The sequence below is a fragment of the Solea solea genome, chromosome 13 (genome assembly GCF_958295425.1).
Source record: "Solea solea chromosome 13, fSolSol10.1, whole genome shotgun sequence".
Lineage (NCBI taxonomy): Eukaryota > Metazoa > Chordata > Actinopteri > Pleuronectiformes > Soleidae > Solea > Solea solea.
The window spans coordinates 14,803,029-14,826,123 of record NC_081146.1 but is presented as its reverse complement, the minus strand read 5'-3'; the positions used below and the strand labels follow the sequence as shown (position 1 = coordinate 14,826,123).

Sequence of the window (23,095 nt, the reverse complement as noted above, 5' to 3'; positions counted from 1 at the left end):
GAGTCATGTTTGGGGTGTTTATTTCTTACTTGTTACACAGTTGGAGAATCATGTCTTTGAAAGGATTCAGCACAAATGTGTTGTTCACAGCTTCATAGTTCATAAAAGTAGTTCTAAAATGACTGTATCAGACAATTATTGGTATTGGTAGTGCAGGTTTTACACCAGAGATTGGTATATTTCTTGTGTGCTGAATTATGTAAGAGTTTTCTGCAGAAGCTGGCTGGCATAATTTTAGTTCAGGCTAATTCTCAGTGCAAATCGCTGCATCATTGTGGAGCAACAGATCTGCTCTCACAGACCCTCAGTGTGGTCGAGCAACTGTGAGAGCGATAATCTCCAAATGGTAAATGGATCTCTGTCGCCATCTAGAGCAGCGTGTGGATCTGATTATTCTGGTTGAAGTTGCAGAGGCAGCACTGTTTGTGTTTGGATTCTAATTGCTGCTTATGCATCTAATGGATGTATGTCATCTCTCTTTCCATTTTATTGCCGATTAACTCACCCCCTTTTGTTTTTTATTTACTTCTTTATCTTATTCATCGGTTTTACTTCCTCACCCATATTATCTTGCTAAATGTTATTTAGAGTGTTTAATATTCATTCATTTACTTGGGGAAAAAAAGTATGTGTCTCCTCATTTGCAAACTAATAAAATATCGCTTAACCACCAAGTTGGAGTATGTTACTATGTTTGGTGATTCTGCCCTTCTCAATTAAATTATTAATTAAATAAATTATAATGTCTCAATGCCAAATGACAATAACTTGTAAAGACTGGACCTTTAACTGTACAGAATGACGATCATCTCCACAGTAAAAGTCACAGCTTGTTTCCGGCGGCACGTTCGCTGACTAGAATCAAACGCACCCAGCGGCACAGTCACATGGTTTGTCATGAGGAAGTAAACAGGGAAGGAACATCCAAAGAGGTGAGCCTTTACCTCTTTATTTCACCAGAATTGAACACGATCGGTTATTTATATTGACACGTCACAGCCCAGACGCCTTAGTTTACCACGGTATGTTTGTATATGTACACAGTGAGTTGTCGTTTGCAGTAATTTAATTACAAAGCTGTTCGAAGACTGTATGCTAACGTTAGCATGACAGCAACTGTTATACTGTGACTTTATCGTAAGGATATTTGTTATGTTATTAGGATAAGGATATTTGCTTTGATTACCTCGCCTTCAGTCCTCAGTAGGACAGTGTGTGTAGATGAAGCTAGTCTGACTAAAATGGAATTATGAATGAAAATAACAAAAAATAAAACTTGTAATCGCTGAATTCCAGATTTCATTGTAAAGCTGAAACAATTAATCGATTACTAAATGAATTGACAAGTATTTTGATAATTGATTAATTGGTTTGAAGCTTTTTTTCGTGGTTAAAACAAGATTTCCGATTGTTCAAGCTTCTTAAATGTGATTTTTTTTTTGCTCTGGATAACAAAGAAATCATTAAAAGTGAATCATTTTGGTTTGGTTCATTTTATGTAATTTACATAATGCACTTCCATGCCTATGACACCAAAACATTACCCCTACAGGATAGAATAGTTCGAATTAAAATTAATTTCTAAGTTGCAATCTAAAAAATAGGCTACGGTTTATTGGCAGACTCAAAAGTCCATGTGTGAAAACAGAAAAATAAAACACACATACACGATTACAAGACATTATAAAAGAAAACCATACCAATTTTCATATTTTCAATGCAGTGCTTTCCCAGTATAATAGACTTAGATAGAAAGTCATGATTTCAAAGTTGTCTATGATTTAAATGTCCATAAAGTACAAGGGAAAGAATGTCCCTTACATAGAGTAGACATTTAGTAAATAGCAAATTGAAATGATTAAAAGTCACAATTCAAATGGCATACCCCTGGGTAGTTTTTAATGATTTGGGTAAAATATCAATAGCAGTTACTGAATTTGTGATTTAAATGAATTTGAAAACAATTAATTGTTTATCCCTCATGCAGTGAGTTAAGGAGTCTGTCTACCATTTCTGACACTGAGGAGTGAAGGTGAGGAGGTGTGGGAGTCCTTGTTAAATTAACAACATATTCTTTATTCTCTTTGTCAGCTGTAACGTTTACTGGAAAAAAAACACAGGGTCAAAGAAGGTGTGGCTGCTCTGTGTCTCCTCCTCCTGCAGCCACAATGGTGGACTTTCTGGCAGAGAACAACCTGTGCGGCCAAGCCATCCTTAGGATTGTTTCCAGAGGAAATGCCATCATTGCTGAGCTCTTGCGCCTCTCTGATTTCATCCCAACAGTTTTCAGGCTCAGGGACAAGAGTGACCAGCAGAAATATGGAGACATAATCTGTGACTTTAGCTACTTCAAGGTACAGTGTGAATGTTAGATTTATGCAAGCCAGGCATGTAATATATGCACGTTAAGAAAATAAAATATAAAAAGGAAACTACATTTCTTATATTTAATGTTTGCAGAAGGTTGATATGTTTCATCTTATTCATCTTCCACTGAATGCCTGCTTAAGAGTTTTCTGTCAATTTCAAGCACAAAAATGAATAGCTTTGTATGATTTATCTCTAATCAAAGTAATTGTACCACCTTACTTCCATTGTTGACAGTTTGGGGCTAAATTAAAATTGAAATGCTTCCCCATCAGGGTCCTGAATATTACGAAGGGAAGCTGGAAGCCAAACCTGACCTTCAAGACCTGGATGAAGAGTTCAGAGAGAACAACATTGAGATTCTGTCGAGGTTCTATCTGGCATTTGAGAGTGTCCACAAGTACATAGTGGATCTCAACAGGTAAGACAGGACTCAGGACTGAGTTTGGTTCAGTTCAATTAAGTATCTGTCTCGCGGGCTGATATGATATGATATTATTTCCCTCTTTTCTTTAGATATTTGGAAGACCTACATGAGGGTGTTTATATCCAGCAGACCCTGGAGACTGTTTTGCTAAATGAGGATGGAAAACAGCTTCTAGTGAGTAATGCAGATACAGTTTTAAATGTTCAATGTTGCAGGATTAAGTTGTTATAATGTTATAATGCAATTAATTACAATAACACTTTAATAATGTTAACGAAAAGAGACTACACAAAGATTAAATTTCACTGTGCATGTTTTTGTCTTTCTACCCAGTGTGAAGCTCTCTATCTGTACGGAGTTATGTTGCTGGTTATTGACCAAAAAATTGAGGGGGAAGTCCGAGAGAGGATGCTCGTTTCTTACTATAGATACAGGTGGGCTTGTGACCTCTCCTTCTCTTGCTACCACTTTATTTCTTAGCACCAGTACTCATTTTTCATCTTTGTGTGGAGTTTGCATGTTCTCCCTGTGTGTGTGGGTTTCTCTGGGTTCTCCGGTTTCCTCCCACATGTCCAAATACATGCAGGGGTTAATTGAACACTAATAGGTGTGAGTGTTTGAGTGGATGATTGTTTGTCTCTATATGTTGGCCCCATGATAGACTGGTGACCTCTCCAGGGTTTACCCCGCCACATTTTTTTAAACACGCATTCACATTTTCTGTAGTGCTGCCCGTTCATCTGCGGACTCCAACCTTGATGACATCTGCAAGCTCCTGCGTAGCACTGGGTACTCCAGCCAGCCTGGAGCCAAACGACCAGCCAACTATCCAGAGAGCTACTTCCAGAGAGTTCCCATCAGTGCCCCCTTTATCAGCATGGTCATTGGGAGGCTGCGCTCTGACGACATCTATAACCAAGTAAGAAAAAGACAATTAACCTGAAACAACAGATGTTCTAAGCTGGATCTAAAATAAAAACATTGTACCTGTATTGTGTGTCAGGTGTCGGCGTACCCTTTGCCAGAGCATCGTAGCACAGCACTGGCTAACCAGGCAGCCATGCTGTATGTCTGCCTTTACTTCAGCCCATCCATACTGCACACACAGCAGGCCAAGATGAGAGAGATTGTGGACAAGTACTTCCCTGACAACTGGGTAAGACATCTATCCCTGGGCATCTTCTTTGCCTACTCTGCACTGACAATAGATTACAACTTTGAGAAATGGCATTTTCCATGTTATGTTGTAGCATTCACTATGTTTGTTACTCGGTTTTGTAAATGTGTTGTGCTAGTGTAACCATTGGCGGTACATACCCTTTTGGAGGCAGTTTACTAAATTTTTTTTAAAGGTAAACATGGACAGTGTGCATTGATAAGCATTTCTATAAATGTGCCAGCCTTAGCCAAAAGGCTATTTTTCATCTGTAGTGCCTGGACAGATGTAACCCAAAAACAGAATATACAATTTAATTTACAAAGCTATACAACATCAATAGTCTAATACATCAAAGCACAATAAAGTCATGTATACAGGTAAATGAAAGCAGACTGACAGTAGCAAGATAGTGACAGCTAACACTAAAGGTGGTTTATGGGAGCACCTCTTCCCTGGTGTATCACAACAGCAAAACTAATTTTAATAATAATAATAATAATAATTATACATAAAAATATTTAAAATCAATCACAGACAAATGCATATCACATATCACGCATATTAATAGTTGCAATTGTTACAATGAACCAAACTTTGTGTGCTGTCTATCTGTAGGTTATCAGCATCTATATGGGGATCACAGTGAACCTAGTGGAGGCCTGGGAACCATACAAAGCTGCCAAGACTGCTCTCAACTACACGCTGGACTCTGCCAACATCAAAGAGCAGGTATTAAACCAGATGTATCACCTTCAATGTCATACAGTGTCTCCAAGTTTCTTTTTTTTCCCCTAATCTACAGTCCTTCAGTGTGTTACTCATTTGCATTCAGGAACTGATAACTGGGTTCACAGAAGTACGAAGTCATCAAGAGTGACTGCAGAATCTAAATTTAAACACAATGGTATTAATCAAAATCGGTGACTTTACAGAGACATGTTATACTTTTCTTGGAAAGTTAGTTAATTGAAAAAAAGGATGAATTTTTATGAACTTGAAAGAAAGTGAAGTTGAAAGAAATAAACGTGCGCAGGTGATGATGATCATTTGGGAGTAACTGAATCATTCCTGTTCAGTCTTGCAGTACATGGTCATACTCCCTAAAGGCAACTAGTGGGGGTGAATTTGTGATTTATCATCCCAGATGAAAAATTATTTTGACCACATCTCCCAAACAATACCACCATTATCACGGTGTGATTAGGCCACTAGGTACGCAGCCAGCATGGAGTCCCTGAGGCCACAGGTGCAGCAGCTGCTGAAGGAAGGTTTCCTGAGGGAGGAAATCATCCTAGACAACATCCCCAAACTGCTCAACTGTTTCAGAGACTGTAACGTTGCCATTCGCTGGCTTATGCTGCACTCTGCAGAGTCAGGTAAGAATACTTGTAAGAATTTTTTTTACGGCTACCGAATAGTAAATAATGTGTCGTTTGTCCATTTGTAGTAAGTTTCAGCTCTTCGGTTCATCCAGTTCATTGCTCCAGAGCATATTTGTGACTCTGGGGAAAATGAAGTTGATGAAAATAGCTAATGCACAATATCTTTCTCGTAGCCTATGACCCAAACAACAAGCGACTGCGCCAGATGAAAGAGCAAGTTCTCAATGACTCCAAGTACAACCCCAGGATCCTATTCCAGCTCCTGCTTGATACTGCACAGTTTGAGTTCACGCTCAAAGAGGTGAGAGCGTCTCATTATTACTGAAACTTGAAGTGGGCATTAAAACGTGTGAAATTTTCAAAAGAATAATTCCAAAGGGAACCCAACTGTGTTTGCCACGGGGTGTGTTTACGCCTCTGTTGTCTATTAGCATACAGCAACACAGCATATGGCCAGCCAATCTGTCATTAGGAGAGGAAACAAATTTAATGTTGTCATTACACATCTCATCTGACTAATCCTTCCTCATCACTGAAGCATCTGTGTCGTCCCTCCTCCAGATGTTCAAGCAGATGCTGTTAGAGAAGCAGCTCAATTGGGAGAGCTACAAGAAGGAGGGATCAGAGAGAATGACTGAGCTGGCTGAAGTCTTCTCTGGCGTCAAACCACTCACCAGGGTGGAGAAAAATGGTGAGACAGCAGAAAAAATAGACTATATAGAAATAGAAAGTATAAAGTGACATGTCAAGTTGGGTTTTAATGTGAAAAACATCTGCATTCTCACATTATGAAAAAAATGCATGAAACCTTGTGTAGATAAGGATTATATGTACATCAGTCATATTTTTGTCTTAACTACATCTTGCAAAACATGTTGTCATCAATCTCTCTGCTGTTATCACACACCTGTGTTGCTCCTCACAGAGAACTTACAAGCCTGGTTCAGAGAAATCTCAAAGCAGATTGAGTCTTTAAATTATGAGGACTCTACAGCTGCTGGGAGGAAGACAGTTCAGCTCATACAGGCTCTTGTAGAGGTGAGCAAGATAATGATCGTTAACATATTTAAATGGCTGTCTGTTTGAATGGTTTTATATCATTTTTATTAACTGCTATGAAATGCGGGTCATGGGAAACATTCATTAAAAATTACAATGCAATCAGAGACATTTATTAGTGTCACGGCGCAAGGAAAGACCATCAGAAGTAAAGAAATTAGTGCTAGACTAGTTAGGGTTAGTGGTCATAAGAGATAAAATGGAAAATGCATCAGACTCCACAATAGAAATAGCTTTTTGGCTTAGGGGATTGCAGTGCTCTTATTTTCACCTGACTTTCATGCTACAGTCTGTTGTAAAATGAGAGGGTCTATGAAATGTTTATCTCTACGCCCTCAGGTCCAGGAGTTCCATCAGCTGGAATCTAACCTGCAGGTTTGTCAGTTTTTGGCTGACACCAGGAAGTTCCTGCACCAAATGATCCGCACCATCAATATCAAAGAAGAAGTCCTCATTACCATGCAGATAGTGGGAGACCTGTCTTACGCATGGCAGATTATTGACAGGTACCAACTTGCTTATAAATATTAAAGCCAGGTACAGATATAGTGTGAAAACGATAGGTAATAATGAATACATATCAATAAATAAACCTGAATCATCTATAAAGTATTTTCTACACAGTTCACTTAATTGCAGTCGGCATATTTTATACTTAATCTCATGATTAGCATGCTGACTTTATATCTTTCCCAATCTAAATACAGTGGTGTTGTAGTTGTTTTGACTTTCATGTAATTCCATTGTGATTTTGTTTTATTTGTATAGTTGATTTCACCATTTATCTGGGTTATATTTTGTTCTGCAGCTTCACAGCCATTATGCAGGAGAGCATCAGAATTAACCCGTCCATGGTCACAAAACTGAGAGCTACATTTCTGAAGGTTAGGGCTGTTTACCCACACATACCGACAGATTTTTATTTAAAAAAAAGCCCCTCAATTCAGGCATTGATAGACTTTGATAACTGTAATGCTAAAACAATTCCTTTGTGTGTGTTTGTGTAACCAGCTGGCATCTGCGCTCGATCTGCCGTTGCTCCGCATCAACCAGGCCAACAGTGCTGACCTGTTGAGTGTCTCACAGTTCTATTCTGGAGAGTTGGTGGCTTATGTGAGAAAGGTACTTCACATTAAAAACATATTTGCTTGTGAGCTCTTAAAAGTACCTTCTGTTTTTTTTATTTATTTATTCATTGTCAGTCAGAGTAAATATTTTCTGGGGTACTTATCGCTGGTGAATATGGTTTGATTACTTTAAAAAGTAGCTCTGAACACTGCAAATGACTGCGTGATAAATGTTCCCACATCCATCTGTTTGATTAATGTAACCAAGAAAAACCTGCTCTTTCCTTCTGGTGTTGTTTACCACCCGCTATGCCATTTTATGCTTACGTATGATTCCTTAGCCATCCATCCACAAGAGTTTCACTTTACAGAGTCTCATACCATCTCCTTTAGAAGACTCTTCTCTCGCAAGCCCATTACACAAAACAATTCCCATCAGTTCTATTTTTCCTCTTGTTCCCAGGTGCTTCAGATCATCCCAGAAAGTATGTTCACTTCTCTGGCCAAGATCATCAAGCTTCAGATCCACGACATCATGGAAGTGCCCACACGGCTCGATAAGGACAAGCTAAAGGACTACTCCCAACTCGGGGCCCGCTATGAAGTAAAACTAATGTTTGAAATGGTCACAGATCTTATTGAATGTTGTTCAGAGTGTCACTGCAGTTGATGGAAATAAGTCCTTGGATGTGATGCATATTAATAAGTATTTCATGAGAGGCCTGACGTTGCTCTGTTTTGATGTTGACTCATCTTCAGTATTTGAATCTGAGGCAATCACACAAGTTGCTATTTCTCAAAAAAAATGTTAATCTCACACACAGCTTTTGATGTGAAATACTAATTAGAAAGGAAAGCTTGACATAGATAAAGATTTTGTTGCAGAAAGTGACTAAATTTTAATCATTAGTTACAATTTGTCAGGGTGATATTAAATGGGCATATATGAAACATAGCCAAATGCACAAGGATTTAAATAACTTTGATCTAGAACTAGAACTATTTGTAAAGTTTCTTTCTTTATTTCTTTGTTTTTAGATATTGAAATGATCACTTTAAGGTTCAGGTTCTGTCATTTATGTGACTAAAAATCCTGCTTCATGTGATTACAGGTGGCTAAACTCACCCATGACATCTCCATTTTCACTGAGGGCATCCTGATGATGAAAACCACTCTAGTGGGGATCATTAAGGTAGATCCTGTGATTGTTAATATGTTTGCTATTTTTACCCCTAGCTGATGATATAATAATACTCGGATGCCATTTTTGACAGGGATTGGGTGCAGTTCAACCCTAAATCACTTATGTGGCTTTTACTCTGCTAACACACTGTAATGCTGTAGGTGGATCCTAAGCAGCTTCTGGAGGACGGCATCAGGAAGGAGCTGGTGAAGAGGGTCGCGTACGCTTTGCACAAAGGTTTGATCTTCAACCCCAGGACTAAGGTCAGACATTTACCAGTTCATTGTTAACCACTTGTACACGTTTGTAAAACAATAGGTGTGACAACAGATGACTAAAGTATTCATAGCACTGCCCTGAGGACATAAACACAACACAAAGATTTTCACAGGAATGTATTTTAACTCACTTAGTGATAAGTTATGAGGAGGAAACTAAACAAATATATACAATATTTGATTCTCTCAGTCCAGTGAGCTGATGCCCAAGTTGAAGGACATGGCGGCCACCATGGATGGGTTCTACAGGTCGTTTGAATACATCCAGGACTACGTCAGCATTTATGGCCTTAAGATTTGGCAGGAGGAAGTGTCACGCATCATCAACTACAATGTGGAACAGGAATGCAACAGCTTCCTCAGGACCAAGGTCAGCCATTAAAACAACGTGATGTTAATAGCTTTTGAACACGTCTGTCAAAAGTGAGCCTACATCAAAGTTCCTCTTTGTAATGCGCAGGATATGCTCTAGCCATTTCCTTCCTATTCAGTAATATAATTTTATTGATTGATTAGTTATTTTCTGTCTCCAATCAGATCCAAGACTGGCAGAGTGTGTACCAGTCCACCCACATCCCCATCCCCAAATTTTCCTCTGTGGATGAGAGTGCCACCTTTATTGGTCGTCTCTGCAGAGAAATTCTCCGAATCACTGATCCTAAGTGAGTCTCCTCAAGTATAACAGTGTCTCTGAACTCTGAAGTCTAATGATTGACCTTTGGTCATATCTGTAAATACCAAACCGTGCAGTATTTATAAACTCATGTGTCCTCCTTACAGAATAACATGCTACATTGACCAGATGAACACCTGGTATGACTTGAAGAGCCACCAGGAAGTGACCAACAACAGGCTCTTCTCTGAGATCCAGAACACTCTGGGTACCTTTGGCCTAAATGGACTGGACCGTCTACTCTGCTTCATGATTGTCAAGGAGTTGCAGGTAATTAGCCCACAAAATGTGTCTCTGATATCTGATATAACAGCCTAAACCTTAACTATGTTCAGGGTATATTTTGTGTCTTGTCTCTGCTGGAATGTAATGATAATTAACATGTTTCTCCCATAAGAACTTCCTGACAATGCTTCAGAAGACAATTCTGAGGGACCGAGCAGTGTTGGATGTCTTTAAAGCAATGCTGGGTGCTGTCAACCCAGTTCAGGGCATTGTTGGTAGGTGTTGATTCTGGAAATCCCACGACCTACCAGGATGTTTTTACTCCTTAATACATTTAAACTTCTTTTTTTTCCTAATAGGTAATGCCAGCAAAGTTTACAGCAGTGCTGTGGCCAAGACACAGAAGATCTGGGGCACATACCTGGAGGTCATCATGAAGGTACTTGTCCATGTTATTCTTTCATCTTATTTGACAGAAAATAAATATAAATGTGAGAATGCATAAATATAATTAACTCTTAGTGGCACTCAGCTTTCCAATGAAGCCAAATTGCCTTATTAATAATAATAATAATAATAATAATAATAATAATAATAACAACAACAACAACAACAACAACAACAACAACAACAACAATAATAATGTTTAACACTGGTGTTTGTTTTAGGTTGGTCAGATGCAGATTCTCAGACAGCAGATTGCTAATGAGCTGAATTTCTCCTGCAAGTTTGACTCCAAACACCTAGCTGCTGCCCTGGAGAACCTTAACAAGTCAGTCTGTATTATGAAAATGCATATCATGATTCATGACAGTAATAACTGTGTCGCAATGTAATTATTGTTGTTTGCGTTATGTGTTTCAGTATAATATAATGATATAATGTGTTGTCTTTTACTCCAAAAAGCTGTTCATGTTTCATAACCTTTAGGCTTGTGATGCCGGATGTGTAAAATATATAAATGTTCAATTATTCCTTTTTTTTGTTATACATTTTATTAGGTATTCGTATTGCATTGTTGACTAAATAACATTGCGCTTGCAATTTACCTTAAGAGAAACATATATAACATTTTCCATATCAAGCAAAAACAGTTGTTGATGGATGATTATTGCTCAAATTCAACTTTTTTTTTTTTTTTTTTTTTAAATCAAACCAGGTCTCTGCTGGCAGACATTGAAGCTCACTACCAGGATCCATCCTTGCCCTATCCTAAAGAAGACAACACTCTTCTTTATGAGATCACTGCCTACCTGGAGGCTGCCGGCATTCACAACCCTCTCAACAAGGTGTGCAGTCTGTAGCTCTTTCCTCCCACTCAATGTGTTTATCCCCCCCATTTCATTCTCTACCACTTACATTTTGAGGGCCATTGGGGGAGATGCAGCCAATTTTAGCTGACCGTGGGTGATAGGTGAGCTATACTCTGAGCAGTCTGCCAGTTCATCACAGGGCCAACATAAAGACACAAACAACCATTCACACTCACATTCACACCGACAGTCAATTTAGAGTCTCCAGTCAACCACAATTTGCATTTGGGAGCATGACAGAGTACTCAAAGAAAACACGTACACACACGTACGCGGAGAATATACTGGTTACATCCATTACTCCATTATGTTCCACCTGCTGTCCACATTGGAGCAACAGAAACGGTGATGGGAAATTCTTGTCGAGGGGATCATCACTCTTTGTCATGGAAAATAACACCTGCTCTCATATACTGCTTGGTTTAACACACACACACACACACACACACACACATATCTGTACATATCGTACCTAGTACATGCCCAATTATCTTCATACACTTGTAGTCTAAGCAATGCCCACACATGATTACCGTCCCTGCCTGTTCCTGGGAACCAAGGTCATCTTCCCCAGCTGCACAGATAACCCTTAGGGCGCAAACACCAACTATAAACCATACAGTGTTTCTCATGTGCCTCAAAGCCATCTTTGACTTGCCATTGAGCAGTTATCCATCTTGACTCTTTCTTTGCAAAGAACAAACCATGCTTCAACAATCAACTTTAATTCAACTATATTTCTTCATTAGACATCTTATGACAATTTTTGCCACAACACTCTCTCAGTTGGTTTCCTGACTGGTTTTATATCAAATGTTCTTACCATTTTTTTTTCTGTTAAATTCTCCTACAGATCTACATCACAACCAAGCGCCTGCCTTACTTTCCCATCATCAACTTCCTGTTCATTATTTCTCAGCTGCCTAAACTTCAGTACAGCAAAAACCAAGGCAAGTTTTTCTTTCATAATGATTTTCCACATCACAGCACGTATCAAGCTATTATTATTATTGATGACTTATTAAGTTGTGCATGTCTGAGTGCAACAGGTAAATCAATGTTTCTTCTGCTATGTTTCCATCATGGTACAGTTATGGTTGGTACAGTATGCTATGGTTTGGAATGGTAGTCCTGGGTCAGGCTTGTGTTTCAACTGAAAAGAGTACCTTTACTTGGTAGGCGGGCTGTGGCCGATGGCTGCATAGCATGATGTCGTACTGTTGTGCCAACAGGGAACAAGAAGGACATCCAGTAGCTCTTTTTTTTCCTGCTTGGTTTGTGGCTGTTTATCTCAACAAGACGTCAAGCTTTGTATGACACTAGACTGCAGGTGTTTGCCTTGACTTCCATGATATATTTACACCGACCACAAGGGAGTAATGTTTTTCCGTCACCCAATCTGCTGACAGTCATGGGTGGAGCTGGTCAAACCTTACTGTAGGTACCCCAAGGGAAGGGTATTTAAGAAATGGAACAGATGGGGCTGGTTATTTTGGTACTATTCCTAATGGAACTGCAAAAAAATATGTATTATACTGTACTGAACCATTCCACTTGGTGGAAACACAGGTTTTGTGGTTAATGTTTCAGAGAAGAATTATCTAGATGTAGAGAAACACTATATTCTTAATATAATAGTGATATGTTCTATGGTGTCTTTTTTTCATTAATTGTAAAAATGACTCATGTATGTAAGGCTGCATTACCTTTCCGCAGGAATGACATGCAGGAAAGCCACGGATCCAGTTGACTGGCCTCCATTAGTGCTCGGCCTGCTCACCCTTCTCAAGCAGTTCCACTCCAGATACACGCAACAGTTCTTGGCTCTCATTGGCCAGTTCATCCGGTCAATCATGGAGCAGTGTACAAGGTAACCAAACAAACATGACCACTGTGGAATAAATATGGAAGTTTCATCACTTAACACATTTATTTATTTTGATGATTGCTTAGTTGACCTTAATGTTATCTTATGTTTCATATATTGGCTTTATGAATTCACATGACTTTCTAAATGTATTATAGTCAAAAGATCCCTGACATGCCCTCTGATGTGGTGGGAGCACTGATGTTCCTCGAAGACTATGTGAAGTACACAAAATTGTCACGCAAGGTAAGGCAGCTTTCAGCTATGCTGTAAAATATATTTTTTACAGTCTAATGTGATCTTCAAGAAATGACAAATTAGTACAGTGAAAGTGACAACTAGTGACATTATTGCCTTGAATTTTACTGTATGTACTGATGGATATATGATTGAATTCCACTTATTCTGTTATATTATCTTTTTTAGGTGGCTGAAGCCCATGTGCCAAGTTTCATCTTTGATGAGTTCAGGACAATTCTGTGAAGATCTGGATGAAGCGCTTCCTCAGACAATTATGCTGCCATAGACTTGTTTTCACAGCAGACAGACTGACTCACAGGATTACTACTAATCATGAATGATGGGTCTGTTCCAGTACACCATGACACTGACTGTGAGCAGTGCATGTTTCACCAGCACAAAGAGTGGGATAGCAAAGTAAGGAGTTAGGAGGAGTCAGATATCATTAAGCCTCGTTCACACTATGAGATGTTTTGCCCAAAAATCCATGGACAAAGACCTGCAGATGCCCAGCTCTAACTCATTTCCAGCATGCTAGAAATTTGAGAGACCACAACAAGATGAAAACGTAATACAACAGCGTGTCATCAACAAGAAGAGGATGAAGGAAAAAAAGAATTGCTAACTTATAAATTGAAAGGTCAGCGTGGAGACATGAAACATGAACTCCTTCAGTTATCACTTCTGTAATGTAAACTCACAGTGACTGCAAAGACTCCTGTATTGTAGAGAGATCCTCCAACTCTGAAAGTCATGTAGAGCAGGGTTGCTTGTTTCCCTTCTCCAACACACCTGATTGAAATGGTCAGATACTCAGCAAGCACTGATAGCATGATAACGACCCATTCATTTGAATCAGGTGTGTTGGAGCAGGGAAACATCTAAAACAAGCAGGGCAGTGGTTTAAGAAACCCTGTGAACTTGGCTTGAATCTTATTATTTTCACATTGACTCTTTGTCTTGTCACATGTCAGAATGTCTTCTGTGAAAAGGCCTATTGAATTGTTTACTTACATTTCATTGTCTTAATGCACTAATGAGAGATTGTACATAGAACTCTGAAATTATCTTTGAATTAACTTGCCAACTACGTAGATTATCACTTTGTGCCATTACTAAATAACATTCTTTAATAAATACTGTAGTTCATAATATGTCGTTGTTTTTTTTGTCTTCAGTTGATAATTTGATTTTAATGTAGTTTCTCCCTTTACTTTGAAAACAAACCCGGAAGTCAGAGCTTTGATGATAATTGTTGTCTATTCAGATTCCATTTCGGGGGTTTGGTTCAATCTCACATGCCTGTCGTACTTTACACGTGTATCTTTGTAAAGTCACTACCGAGTGACTTTATCACAGTTTAGTACACTTTAAACCCTTTAGACATTTAGCGCGTTAGTTTTCCAGCTAAGCTAACAACAACTGACAGGTGACGCTAGCAGGCTAGGCTAACGGCTAGCGGATGGTCAGCTGAAGTTTGCTGGTTGTGTTACTGGTGTCTGTTTTTAAAACGTGTCGTTATGTCTTTGAGCGCCGTTCACGGGACTCTGTCAAGCCTGAAGACATGTCAGGCAGACGTCGGGACAGCAATGGACATAGTGACAGATGTAGCGATGGACCTGGCTGAGGCTCAGGGTAAGTTTTTCAGTCAGTTAATGCTGTAATTATTATTAAACATTTTGTCCATGTGCCTGCCTGTTAAAACGGTTGTGATGTTATTACGTATTTTTTAGTGCTTCACAGTTAGTAGGATAGAACTTAGTACCTCCACCCAGTAAAGTATTACTACAGTATAAGTATGTAAACACAAAATAAGATTATGATATATTTTGATTTGGTTTTATTTAATTTGCACCACAAAAAATACACAGAACTGACCAAAAGTGAAGAGAGGGACACAAAGTTAATTTGACTTAGTAGCTGAAGCCTGATTAGGATAAATAATTCACATAATACAATGTCTGAAATATAACAATCTAAATAAGAAACGTGAACAAACACTATTATCTGTTCAATATTATTAAAAACTCCAAATTATATGACACTATAGTTAAGTACAGGATTATGATGAAGTACAATAGCAGTGTGTGTTTGTGTGTTACAGATGAAGAGATGAATAGTGGCATCAAAGAAATGGAGGCTATGATTCTGGACTGTGCTCGGCTCGACAGAGAAATCAACTGCTTTATTGATGTGGTGCAACAAGTTACAGCTGAGGTGAGACCAACCGGACATATAAGTGGAAAATATGTTCATCTCCATACTAACCCACCCAAAGATGCGTTTAAAGAAAGGTTCAAAGAAAGATACTTGATGTTTTAACCTAATGAAAACAACAGAATATATTTCTATCCTGTAGGTTGCCTCACAGCAGCCAGAGGCCATGATTGGCCTGTCTGCTAAAGTGAGTGAGAAGTTCACAGAGAGAACAGCCAGACTCTCTGATGCTGATCTGCACCGCCACCAGAAAGTATTAGCCTTCAATGACAGCATCAAGAATTCTCTCAACACAGGTGAGTTTGCGCCATAAGAATATGGAGTAGCCATGATGTGGAAAAAAACCAGAACAAACTATGTTACAGTATGAATATTAGGGCTGTGTGATAAGGTTAAAGCATATCATGATATAACTACTTCATATTGATCGATATCGATACCCTATTGATCATTTTTCCTGACCTATTAAAAAAAAGAAAATTGAACTTTTAACAACACTTTTATTCTAAACTCATAAACTTTCCTCTTATTTTAATCACTTCAGTTATCAATCAGACCACACAGAGGAAAAACATAATATCACGCACGTTCATTTAAAACCAAACTTCTCCACTATGCTGACTGGAAGCATGTTCTTGGCTCTGTGATAAGCCACTGCCTCAGTTATGTCTTTGTAACATTTAAAAATCATACGTTTATAAACCAATCTGTGGCTTTGTGTCATTGCCCTTAGGCTTGGCTCAAATTCAGGAGGCAACATAGAGTTTGCTTAATACCCCGGGCCCAGAATGACCTTGAGTCTTTGATAGATGCTGCTGCACTGGTACAACAACCATAGATCTTGTGAACTTGATACATGGATTAAAACAACAAGAGGGTGCTTGGTGTGTGTGTGTGTGTGTGACTGATGTATCTGTGTGAGCGTATCAGTAACTGTATTCTTTTAAGGGTGTAATGTCTTAAGGCTTCGTATTTTGTAAATGGTAAAATATGTGATAAAGTTTGTTATTATTTGACAACATATCAGGGATTAGCTCTGAATCTATGATTTTCATACATCTATCCAAGTTAATCTTCTTACCTGCTGCATGTTCTCCTTCCATCTTTTCATTAATCCAGCTCATCATTGATTACTGAGATTACATTTAAGGAAACAAACTTTTTGTTCTTTCAGCCAACCAAGAGTCGGCTGATAACATGGAGGAGCTTGATGAGGACATTGCTGTTACACAGAGCCAAGTCAACTTCACCTGTCCACTCACACAGGTATACTGCTGCAGTTTCTCTAGTTCATATGAATGGATATTTTTTTCACATCGCATCAGTAACGAGTCTCTTACAATAACATATTCAACATAAGGTTAAGAAATGAGGATACAGAGGACCATCTCAATTTGTGTTTTTGATCTGTGCATCTGTATTCAAGGTGGAAATGGAGAACCCAATGAAGAATAAGAATTGTAACCACCATTATGATGAAGCTGCTATACTGGGCCTGATCAGAACAAGAAACAACCAGAAAAAGAAATGCCGGTAAGACACTCTTCCTTGGGGAACCGTTGGATCGTAGAGTCAGGTTTTGCAGCTGCAGTCGTCTGGAATGGCTCCAACATTATGCCTTAATTTACATGTTCTTTATTATACAGCTTTGATGTTGGAGTCAAATTAAATGTGACCAATCCTAGAGGAACACTGATGAAATCCCAGTGCTTGTTGTTGTCAACGAAAAACTTTCTCATATTGAATCCTGACTGCTGTAACTGTGAACAGTTTACATCTACAATTAAAGCAGCAATACCTGAGAGGGCTTTTCTTAATTAGTTGCATGACTACAAGTGCAACAGCACCATATTGTAGCAGCAATGATTTGTCCATCATCACTCAAGCTTTCATGGGTAACGCCCACCAATGTATTGTTTTAACTTGTACATTTCACATATCAAAAGAAAATAAAACACTGGTATAGAAACTAATATATAAAGGGTAACCAGGCCACATAAATGGTTAATAGAAAGAGATTACGACCTGAATAACTTTTACTTAACAGATGTCTGTTACATTTTAATCTATTGTCATGTGAGTTCACACAATGCTGACTAAGCTTCTCAGCTCCATACAGTCTCTCTTTCTCAGTATAGATGATTTGGTATGATTTGTTTTATATATATAGTTGGAATCAACAGCAACATTGCACTAGTAAAGTGTGATGTCTGCAATTAGGTTTTGAGAATGACTGAAAACACAAACAAGGACCCCCACATCAGGTTTCAGAAGCGAGTTCTTCTGCTCATAAAACCCAGTCTTTTAGTAGTTTGACAGAACAAACGTCTGTCAAAGTTTGACAGTTTGACAGGCGTTTCCCCCACCTACCCCTTAACTGCTGGTGTACACACAAACACTCCCTCAGTCAAGTCTGACGGTAGGGCCCATTTTCAGATGAAGGACGCAGCATACAAATAATGTAAAATATTTTCTGTTCATAAAGGCTAAATTGAGGCAGAATAATAACAACAAAAATCACCAAAAGGTTTGCCGCAAGAGCTCTATTTAATATTACAAGTGTGTCTTTCCTTCTCTTTCCTTTAGCTGTCCTGTGGTGGGCTGTGGAAACACTGATGTGAAAGCAACAGACCTCATTCCTGACCAGAGTCTGAGGAGAAAGATTCAAAGCCAGAAGAGAAACAGCAACCGGACGTAGTGCTCTAAGCAGCTGGGTATTTTATTGTAAGACCCATTCCCCTATACAGTTCTATAGTTAGAATAGTAATGGATTTTCGCTATATATGTTGTTTTTTCCCTTCTTTACTGAGTAGTGAACCTGAACTTGTGAAAAAAGTTTATTTTGTGTATTGTACTTGTTTTGTTATTTTGTACTTTAGTCTTCTTGTAAATAAAAGCTTCAAACGTTATTAATGCATTGCAGTCAATTCTGTAATTAGGGACACGGGTACATGATGCAGTAATTTGAAAACACCACAAGAGAGCAGCCTCTGCATGAGGACACAAGGGTAGAGAGGTTCAGGTGTTTGATCCTCCAGTCAGTCAATGAACCCCAAAATTGGCCCTGAAGAGTGTGCCAGCTGTTCATAGATTATGTGATGGAGAAGTAATTTGCAGTAGAGGTGTTGTATGAATGTGAAATGTTGCGAAAATGGCTTTGGACAAGAAAAGAGCTGTCAATTTACCATATGGTCAATGGTAAGTATAATCTGGATTATAAATAAAGTATTACTAAATTCTGACCACTACTGGTCACTAAGAAATCCAGAGTCACTTCATCACTATGTATATCAAAAACTTTGAAATCCATATCTCTTCAAAATAAGATGGCTTATATAAATGGTACCACACAAGGATCCTGAGATCCTCAAAATGAATTAGTTTTTTAAATGAGCCATAAACAAATGATTCTTTAACATTTGTGGGAATGCATTTGTGTGTGATTAAAGCTCTACTTTTTCCTGCTATCGCTCTCAGTGAGTGGTCTTTTGTTCCAAAGAGCAACAAACAAAAGCTGTGTTCAAATGGAACTATGTGAAGCTAATCTTTTAATAACCTTGCATCAGGCTTTTTGAACAAGTCTTAATTGCTCTCTCTCCACAGAGTGCGTCATGCAAGGCTAAGAGCATTTTGCCAATGAAGATATTAATTGGCAACAAAATGATCTGGCTAATGTTGATTCATTTATTTCTCTACTCCGTTCCACTTTTAATCACCATGCTGGAAACTCTGTCTTGATTACTGCACAACATGTTCAGTCACAGGTAATTTTACATCAATGGTTCAATTTGTCAAATGTGCATCACTGTATCCTCCATATCACAGTCAAAGCCATTATGTTGTCCCTCTGAGGTGTTGGTGCTATAGTCATCCAAGAAAATGTTTCCTCCTGCTAGAAAAGGATTTAGTCAGACTGCATTCCTGGCACAGGAGTCCTAGTCGGAGTGATAATAGCTGGATATAGAGGCAGGAAAAGAACAGTGAGGGTCAGACAATAACAGACACTCTGATCTCTGGTTTGAGCCAGGTATCCGCTTTCCTCGTGCTGCTTTGTGGAGCTGAATCCAAAGGGTTTGCCACACCCATCAGAAAAAAAGCAGCGTGGCCTCTTGTGCTCCTTCCAAAGTTGACACACTTCTGAAATGATGTTCTATATGCGGCTGCTCGCATCACTTCCTTCTCTGAGATGACAAACACAATTTCCTTTAGCGCTGGTGCGAAGACAAGTTGTTTTACAGAAATGTGCTAAAACTAGCTCTGGTGTTGGTCTTGCTGATGCAGAATTGTGATCATATGTCTGTTCAATACTGTGATCTTTAGCATTTTGAATAGAATGATGTGATAGAAAGTTGGGTCTTGTATATTAGCAAGCTTCCAGTAAGATAAACTTACGTACAACATGTTTGGCATTAAGTGTAAATGGAGGTCACAATAAAAAAGTTTGTTGAATGAAAACATTGTTATTCTAATAAAGAGGTTCAAAAATATATGGTCCACCATGACGATATTGCACGGCACCTCAATAAGTCTCAATAAGGATTATATTGTGTTAAGAAAACTGAATGACAGAATTATAGTGCATGGGATATTTAAACTCTAAATTACATATTATACAAGAGAGGGAGAAAGAGTTAACTAAGCTTGGCTGAACTTTTCTGTTTTGATTCCTTGTCCAGGAGAAAATTATCCACCTATGTTTTAATGCTCCAGTGCAGACGTAGATAGATAAATAGATAGATTTTGTGGTGTTTTTAGTCTTAATATAATATATTTCTTACATATAGCACCTTCAAGCTTAATTGGAGAGTGAATATGTGAATAGGGCAGAAAGGCGCACTGTCGCTTTAAATGGCAGCACCTCCTAGCAGCAGTTACTGAATCCTGGTTGAGTTTCTCTGCAGCGTCCGTTCACTGACTGTGGTTCATACTACAGACAGTCAGTTCAGCAGAGCAGAGCGGAGAAAACCACACAGGAAGGAGGAGGAGGAGTGAAGCTGCTCACACTCACAGACACTGACACCTGCCACTGTTTTGCACCGATGTGACAGAAACTGCAGAGACGAGCTGAGCTGCAGGTGAGTGAGTCCAAACCCCACTGACTGACTGACTTCACCGTGGATTCACCTTCATCACGTGAATAGGAATAATAATCACTGTTTATACTTGCGGAAGACAAACCTAAAAGTACACACTACGTGGCGAGTTTCGAGGAAACCGAGCCAACAGGTGTGTCAGGTAGCACCTGTTGGGAATGTAAACTAGTTTGACTTTGAGAACAGGCTGCAGTGAAGAGCTCCGAAGTCGCTGTTTCAGCTTCTGTCTTGTGTTTTTCTGTACAGGTGGACGTTAATCTGGAACACAATACATCTGCAGCTGGACATGGATTATTGGCACGCGTCTTGGCCGCTTTGGATTTAGTGAAGACACTCCACAGTCCTGCGCCTCTTTCTGTCTCCTCCCCGTCAAGAACAGGTGGATCCTGTTTCTTTGCTCAGCTGTTACATCCACCTGTAACCTTTATGGGGAACCAGGTGGAGAAGCTGACGCATTTAAATTACGCAGAGGTGCCAACGTCGGACCCAAATGGGCTCGACTCGGACGGCGACGGACCGCGCATTGGCGTCTCTTATATTTTCTCCAACGACGACGACGACCAGGACGAGAATTTGGACAACTTCTCATCAGAGAGCCACACTGTGAACCATGAGGACAAGCTATTCGACCCACAGGACGAGCTGGAGTGCGCGATTTTCTACCGAGAGGAGTGCGTCTACGAGAGGAGCAGCGGAGCCGCGACGCACTCCGCGGAAAGTCTCCTGAACAAGTGTCGACCTGGAGACCTGCTGGAGTTTGTGGCCACCGGACATTATCCACATTGGGCTGTTTACGTCGGCGAGTTCCAGGTGATCCATTTACACCGAGGTGAGATAAAGATCACCTTCCTCACTGACGTGAGCCAGGGAAAACAGGGCAGGATAGTGAACGGCCTCTACAGGTACCGTGCGCTCCCACTCGACGTGGTCGTGCGCAACGCTCGGGACTATGTGGGATCGAGAGACCAAGAGCTTTACTGGAGAAACTCTGAGTGCTTTGCCGCCTGGTGCCGCTTTGGCAAAAGGGAGTTCAAAATCGGAGGTGAGATTAGGATTGGAAAACAGCCTTACAGGTTGAAATTATGCTTTTCGGAGAAGCAGAACCACGTGCTAGAGTTTCAGAGCCTTGAGGACGTGATCATGGAAAAGAGGAGGAACGATCAGATTGGCAAAGATGCTGTGATGCAAGAGCTGGCCAATCACCTGAATGCAACACATGACATTAAAGAGGAGCACTTTGTCAACTGATGTGTCAACTGATGAGTCAACTGGTGGGGATCTGAGCCACAGTGGGAAAATCCACAGTTTCACTCTGACAAATGGAGCTGAAAGAGAATGCCTCCATTTAGCCAACTTAAGACTTTTGACCTGAGCCTGTGTGCACATACACCACACTGTAAGAAGCATCTTTAGGGGGGGTCAGAGGTGAAAACATCTGAGGTGACACTCAAGTACATTTGTGAAGCAAATTACCAGTGTCGAAACATACTTTTCACAAACATATTTGTATTTCAAAACGTGACAAATGTTCATGCACCACATTCTAGGTTAGTTCCTCTTCAAATAAGTGTGATTTTAAACACCCTCCACCCAAAGACAACGCGACTTTGAAGACTGAGTGTCCACAACTGTTTCTAATCTAATGAGCCTTTGCACAGAGGAGCGAAACCACCTCCAATGTACTTTTACCTGACCACAGTGCTGAAAACACTTACTCCTGTACAACTCAGGTGTTGGAGACCAATACAAAGCAGAAGAAACTAAACTATAGCTTTTTCTTACTGTGTGTCAGCTTTGATGATTCCCTTCTTATGCTTTGTATCTGAGCATCACACAGCTTTACCCACTCTTGACTATTTTGTGAACATAGTAAATAGTGCACTTTTTCTGATTCACCCCCTTTCCACAATTTATTTTTTTGGAGAAAAAAGATGTTTGTATGAAGGAATATTGAAATAAATCTATATTTGAACAGTAAAGTTTTTATTTTCATTGAAGAATTGTGAATTGCGAGTTTGAAAATATTTGTGCAACACGAATCTCGGGCGGGGGAGGGGGTTTAGGTGTCCGTGGTTATTCTATTTTGTCTGCACCCCTTGTCCTTAATATAGCACTGGTTTGCCCTGCAACACAGGATGTGACACCGGCTATAACTCAACCATCACAATCCCAGTTTTTACCCTTCAGGAGCCACGGCTCAGTCTGCTCAACTAGAGTGAGACCTCTGATTTCCTCTGGTGAGAGATGAAGAGTGCTGGCTGCCCCTGCAGCTGCTAATGGCTGCCAGAGCAGAGCAGTCATCTTTGTTAAATCTTATGCTAAGTTGTGTGACAACCTTACTGGACATTTCGGCTGTTTACACCTCTGCTTGCTGACTTTGTTAAAGTCAAACTGCAGGATAAAAATGTTGTTCAGCCATATTTGGATTCCCTTCCTTTTCTCGGGAGTAGTGCATTAATTAAATGGCAGGCAACAATGTAAGAATTTGGTGTGTGTGTGTGTGTGGAACCACAGACGTTCTCAACCACAGTTTCTATTTTTAAA

At 39.6% G+C, this 23,095-nt stretch overlaps 3 protein-coding genes across 4 annotated transcripts; all 3 read left to right on the top strand.

The window, feature by feature from the left end:
* Positions 1–856: 856 nt before the first annotated feature.
* Positions 857–14,393, top strand: washc5 (WASH complex subunit 5). Of its 2 annotated transcripts, none has more exons than XM_058647484.1 (29): positions 857–932; positions 2,092–2,354; positions 2,643–2,788; positions 2,884–2,968; positions 3,128–3,228; positions 3,521–3,713; positions 3,798–3,950; positions 4,569–4,682; positions 5,158–5,329; positions 5,509–5,636; positions 5,897–6,026; positions 6,261–6,373; positions 6,734–6,900; positions 7,203–7,278; positions 7,406–7,516; positions 7,925–8,065; positions 8,574–8,654; positions 8,807–8,908; positions 9,114–9,293; positions 9,461–9,585; positions 9,704–9,866; positions 9,994–10,096; positions 10,181–10,260; positions 10,490–10,593; positions 10,981–11,110; positions 11,988–12,084; positions 12,851–13,004; positions 13,160–13,247; positions 13,428–14,393. In XM_058647484.1, exons 2-29 carry the CDS (start codon positions 2,169–2,171, stop codon positions 13,482–13,484), a joined length of 3,480 nt encoding a protein of 1,159 aa, XP_058503467.1. In that variant the 5' UTR covers positions 857–932; positions 2,092–2,168; the 3' UTR covers positions 13,485–14,393. The 2 variants fall into 2 exon arrangements, with proteins under 2 accessions (XP_058503467.1, XP_058503468.1); XM_058647485.1 differs by having other exon boundaries at positions 905–1,022.
* An 84-nt stretch (positions 14,394–14,477) lies between these two features.
* nsmce2 (NSE2 (MMS21) homolog, SMC5-SMC6 complex SUMO ligase) lies at positions 14,478–18,367 on the top strand. The gene is made up of 6 exons (XM_058647487.1): positions 14,478–14,876; positions 15,346–15,458; positions 15,601–15,754; positions 16,633–16,724; positions 16,885–16,991; positions 18,045–18,367. Exons 1-6 carry the CDS (start codon positions 14,762–14,764, stop codon positions 18,154–18,156), a joined length of 693 nt encoding a protein of 230 aa, XP_058503470.1. The 5' UTR covers positions 14,478–14,761; the 3' UTR covers positions 18,157–18,367.
* Positions 18,368–20,347: 1,980 nt separating this feature from the next.
* Positions 20,348–22,530, top strand: LOC131471141 (protein LRATD2-like). The gene is made up of 2 exons (XM_058647486.1): positions 20,348–20,533; positions 20,798–22,530. The coding sequence occupies exon 2, from the start codon at positions 20,978–20,980 to the stop codon at positions 21,797–21,799; it is 822 nt and encodes a 273-aa protein (XP_058503469.1). The 5' UTR covers positions 20,348–20,533; positions 20,798–20,977; the 3' UTR covers positions 21,800–22,530.
* Positions 22,531–23,095: the final 565 nt, after the last annotated feature.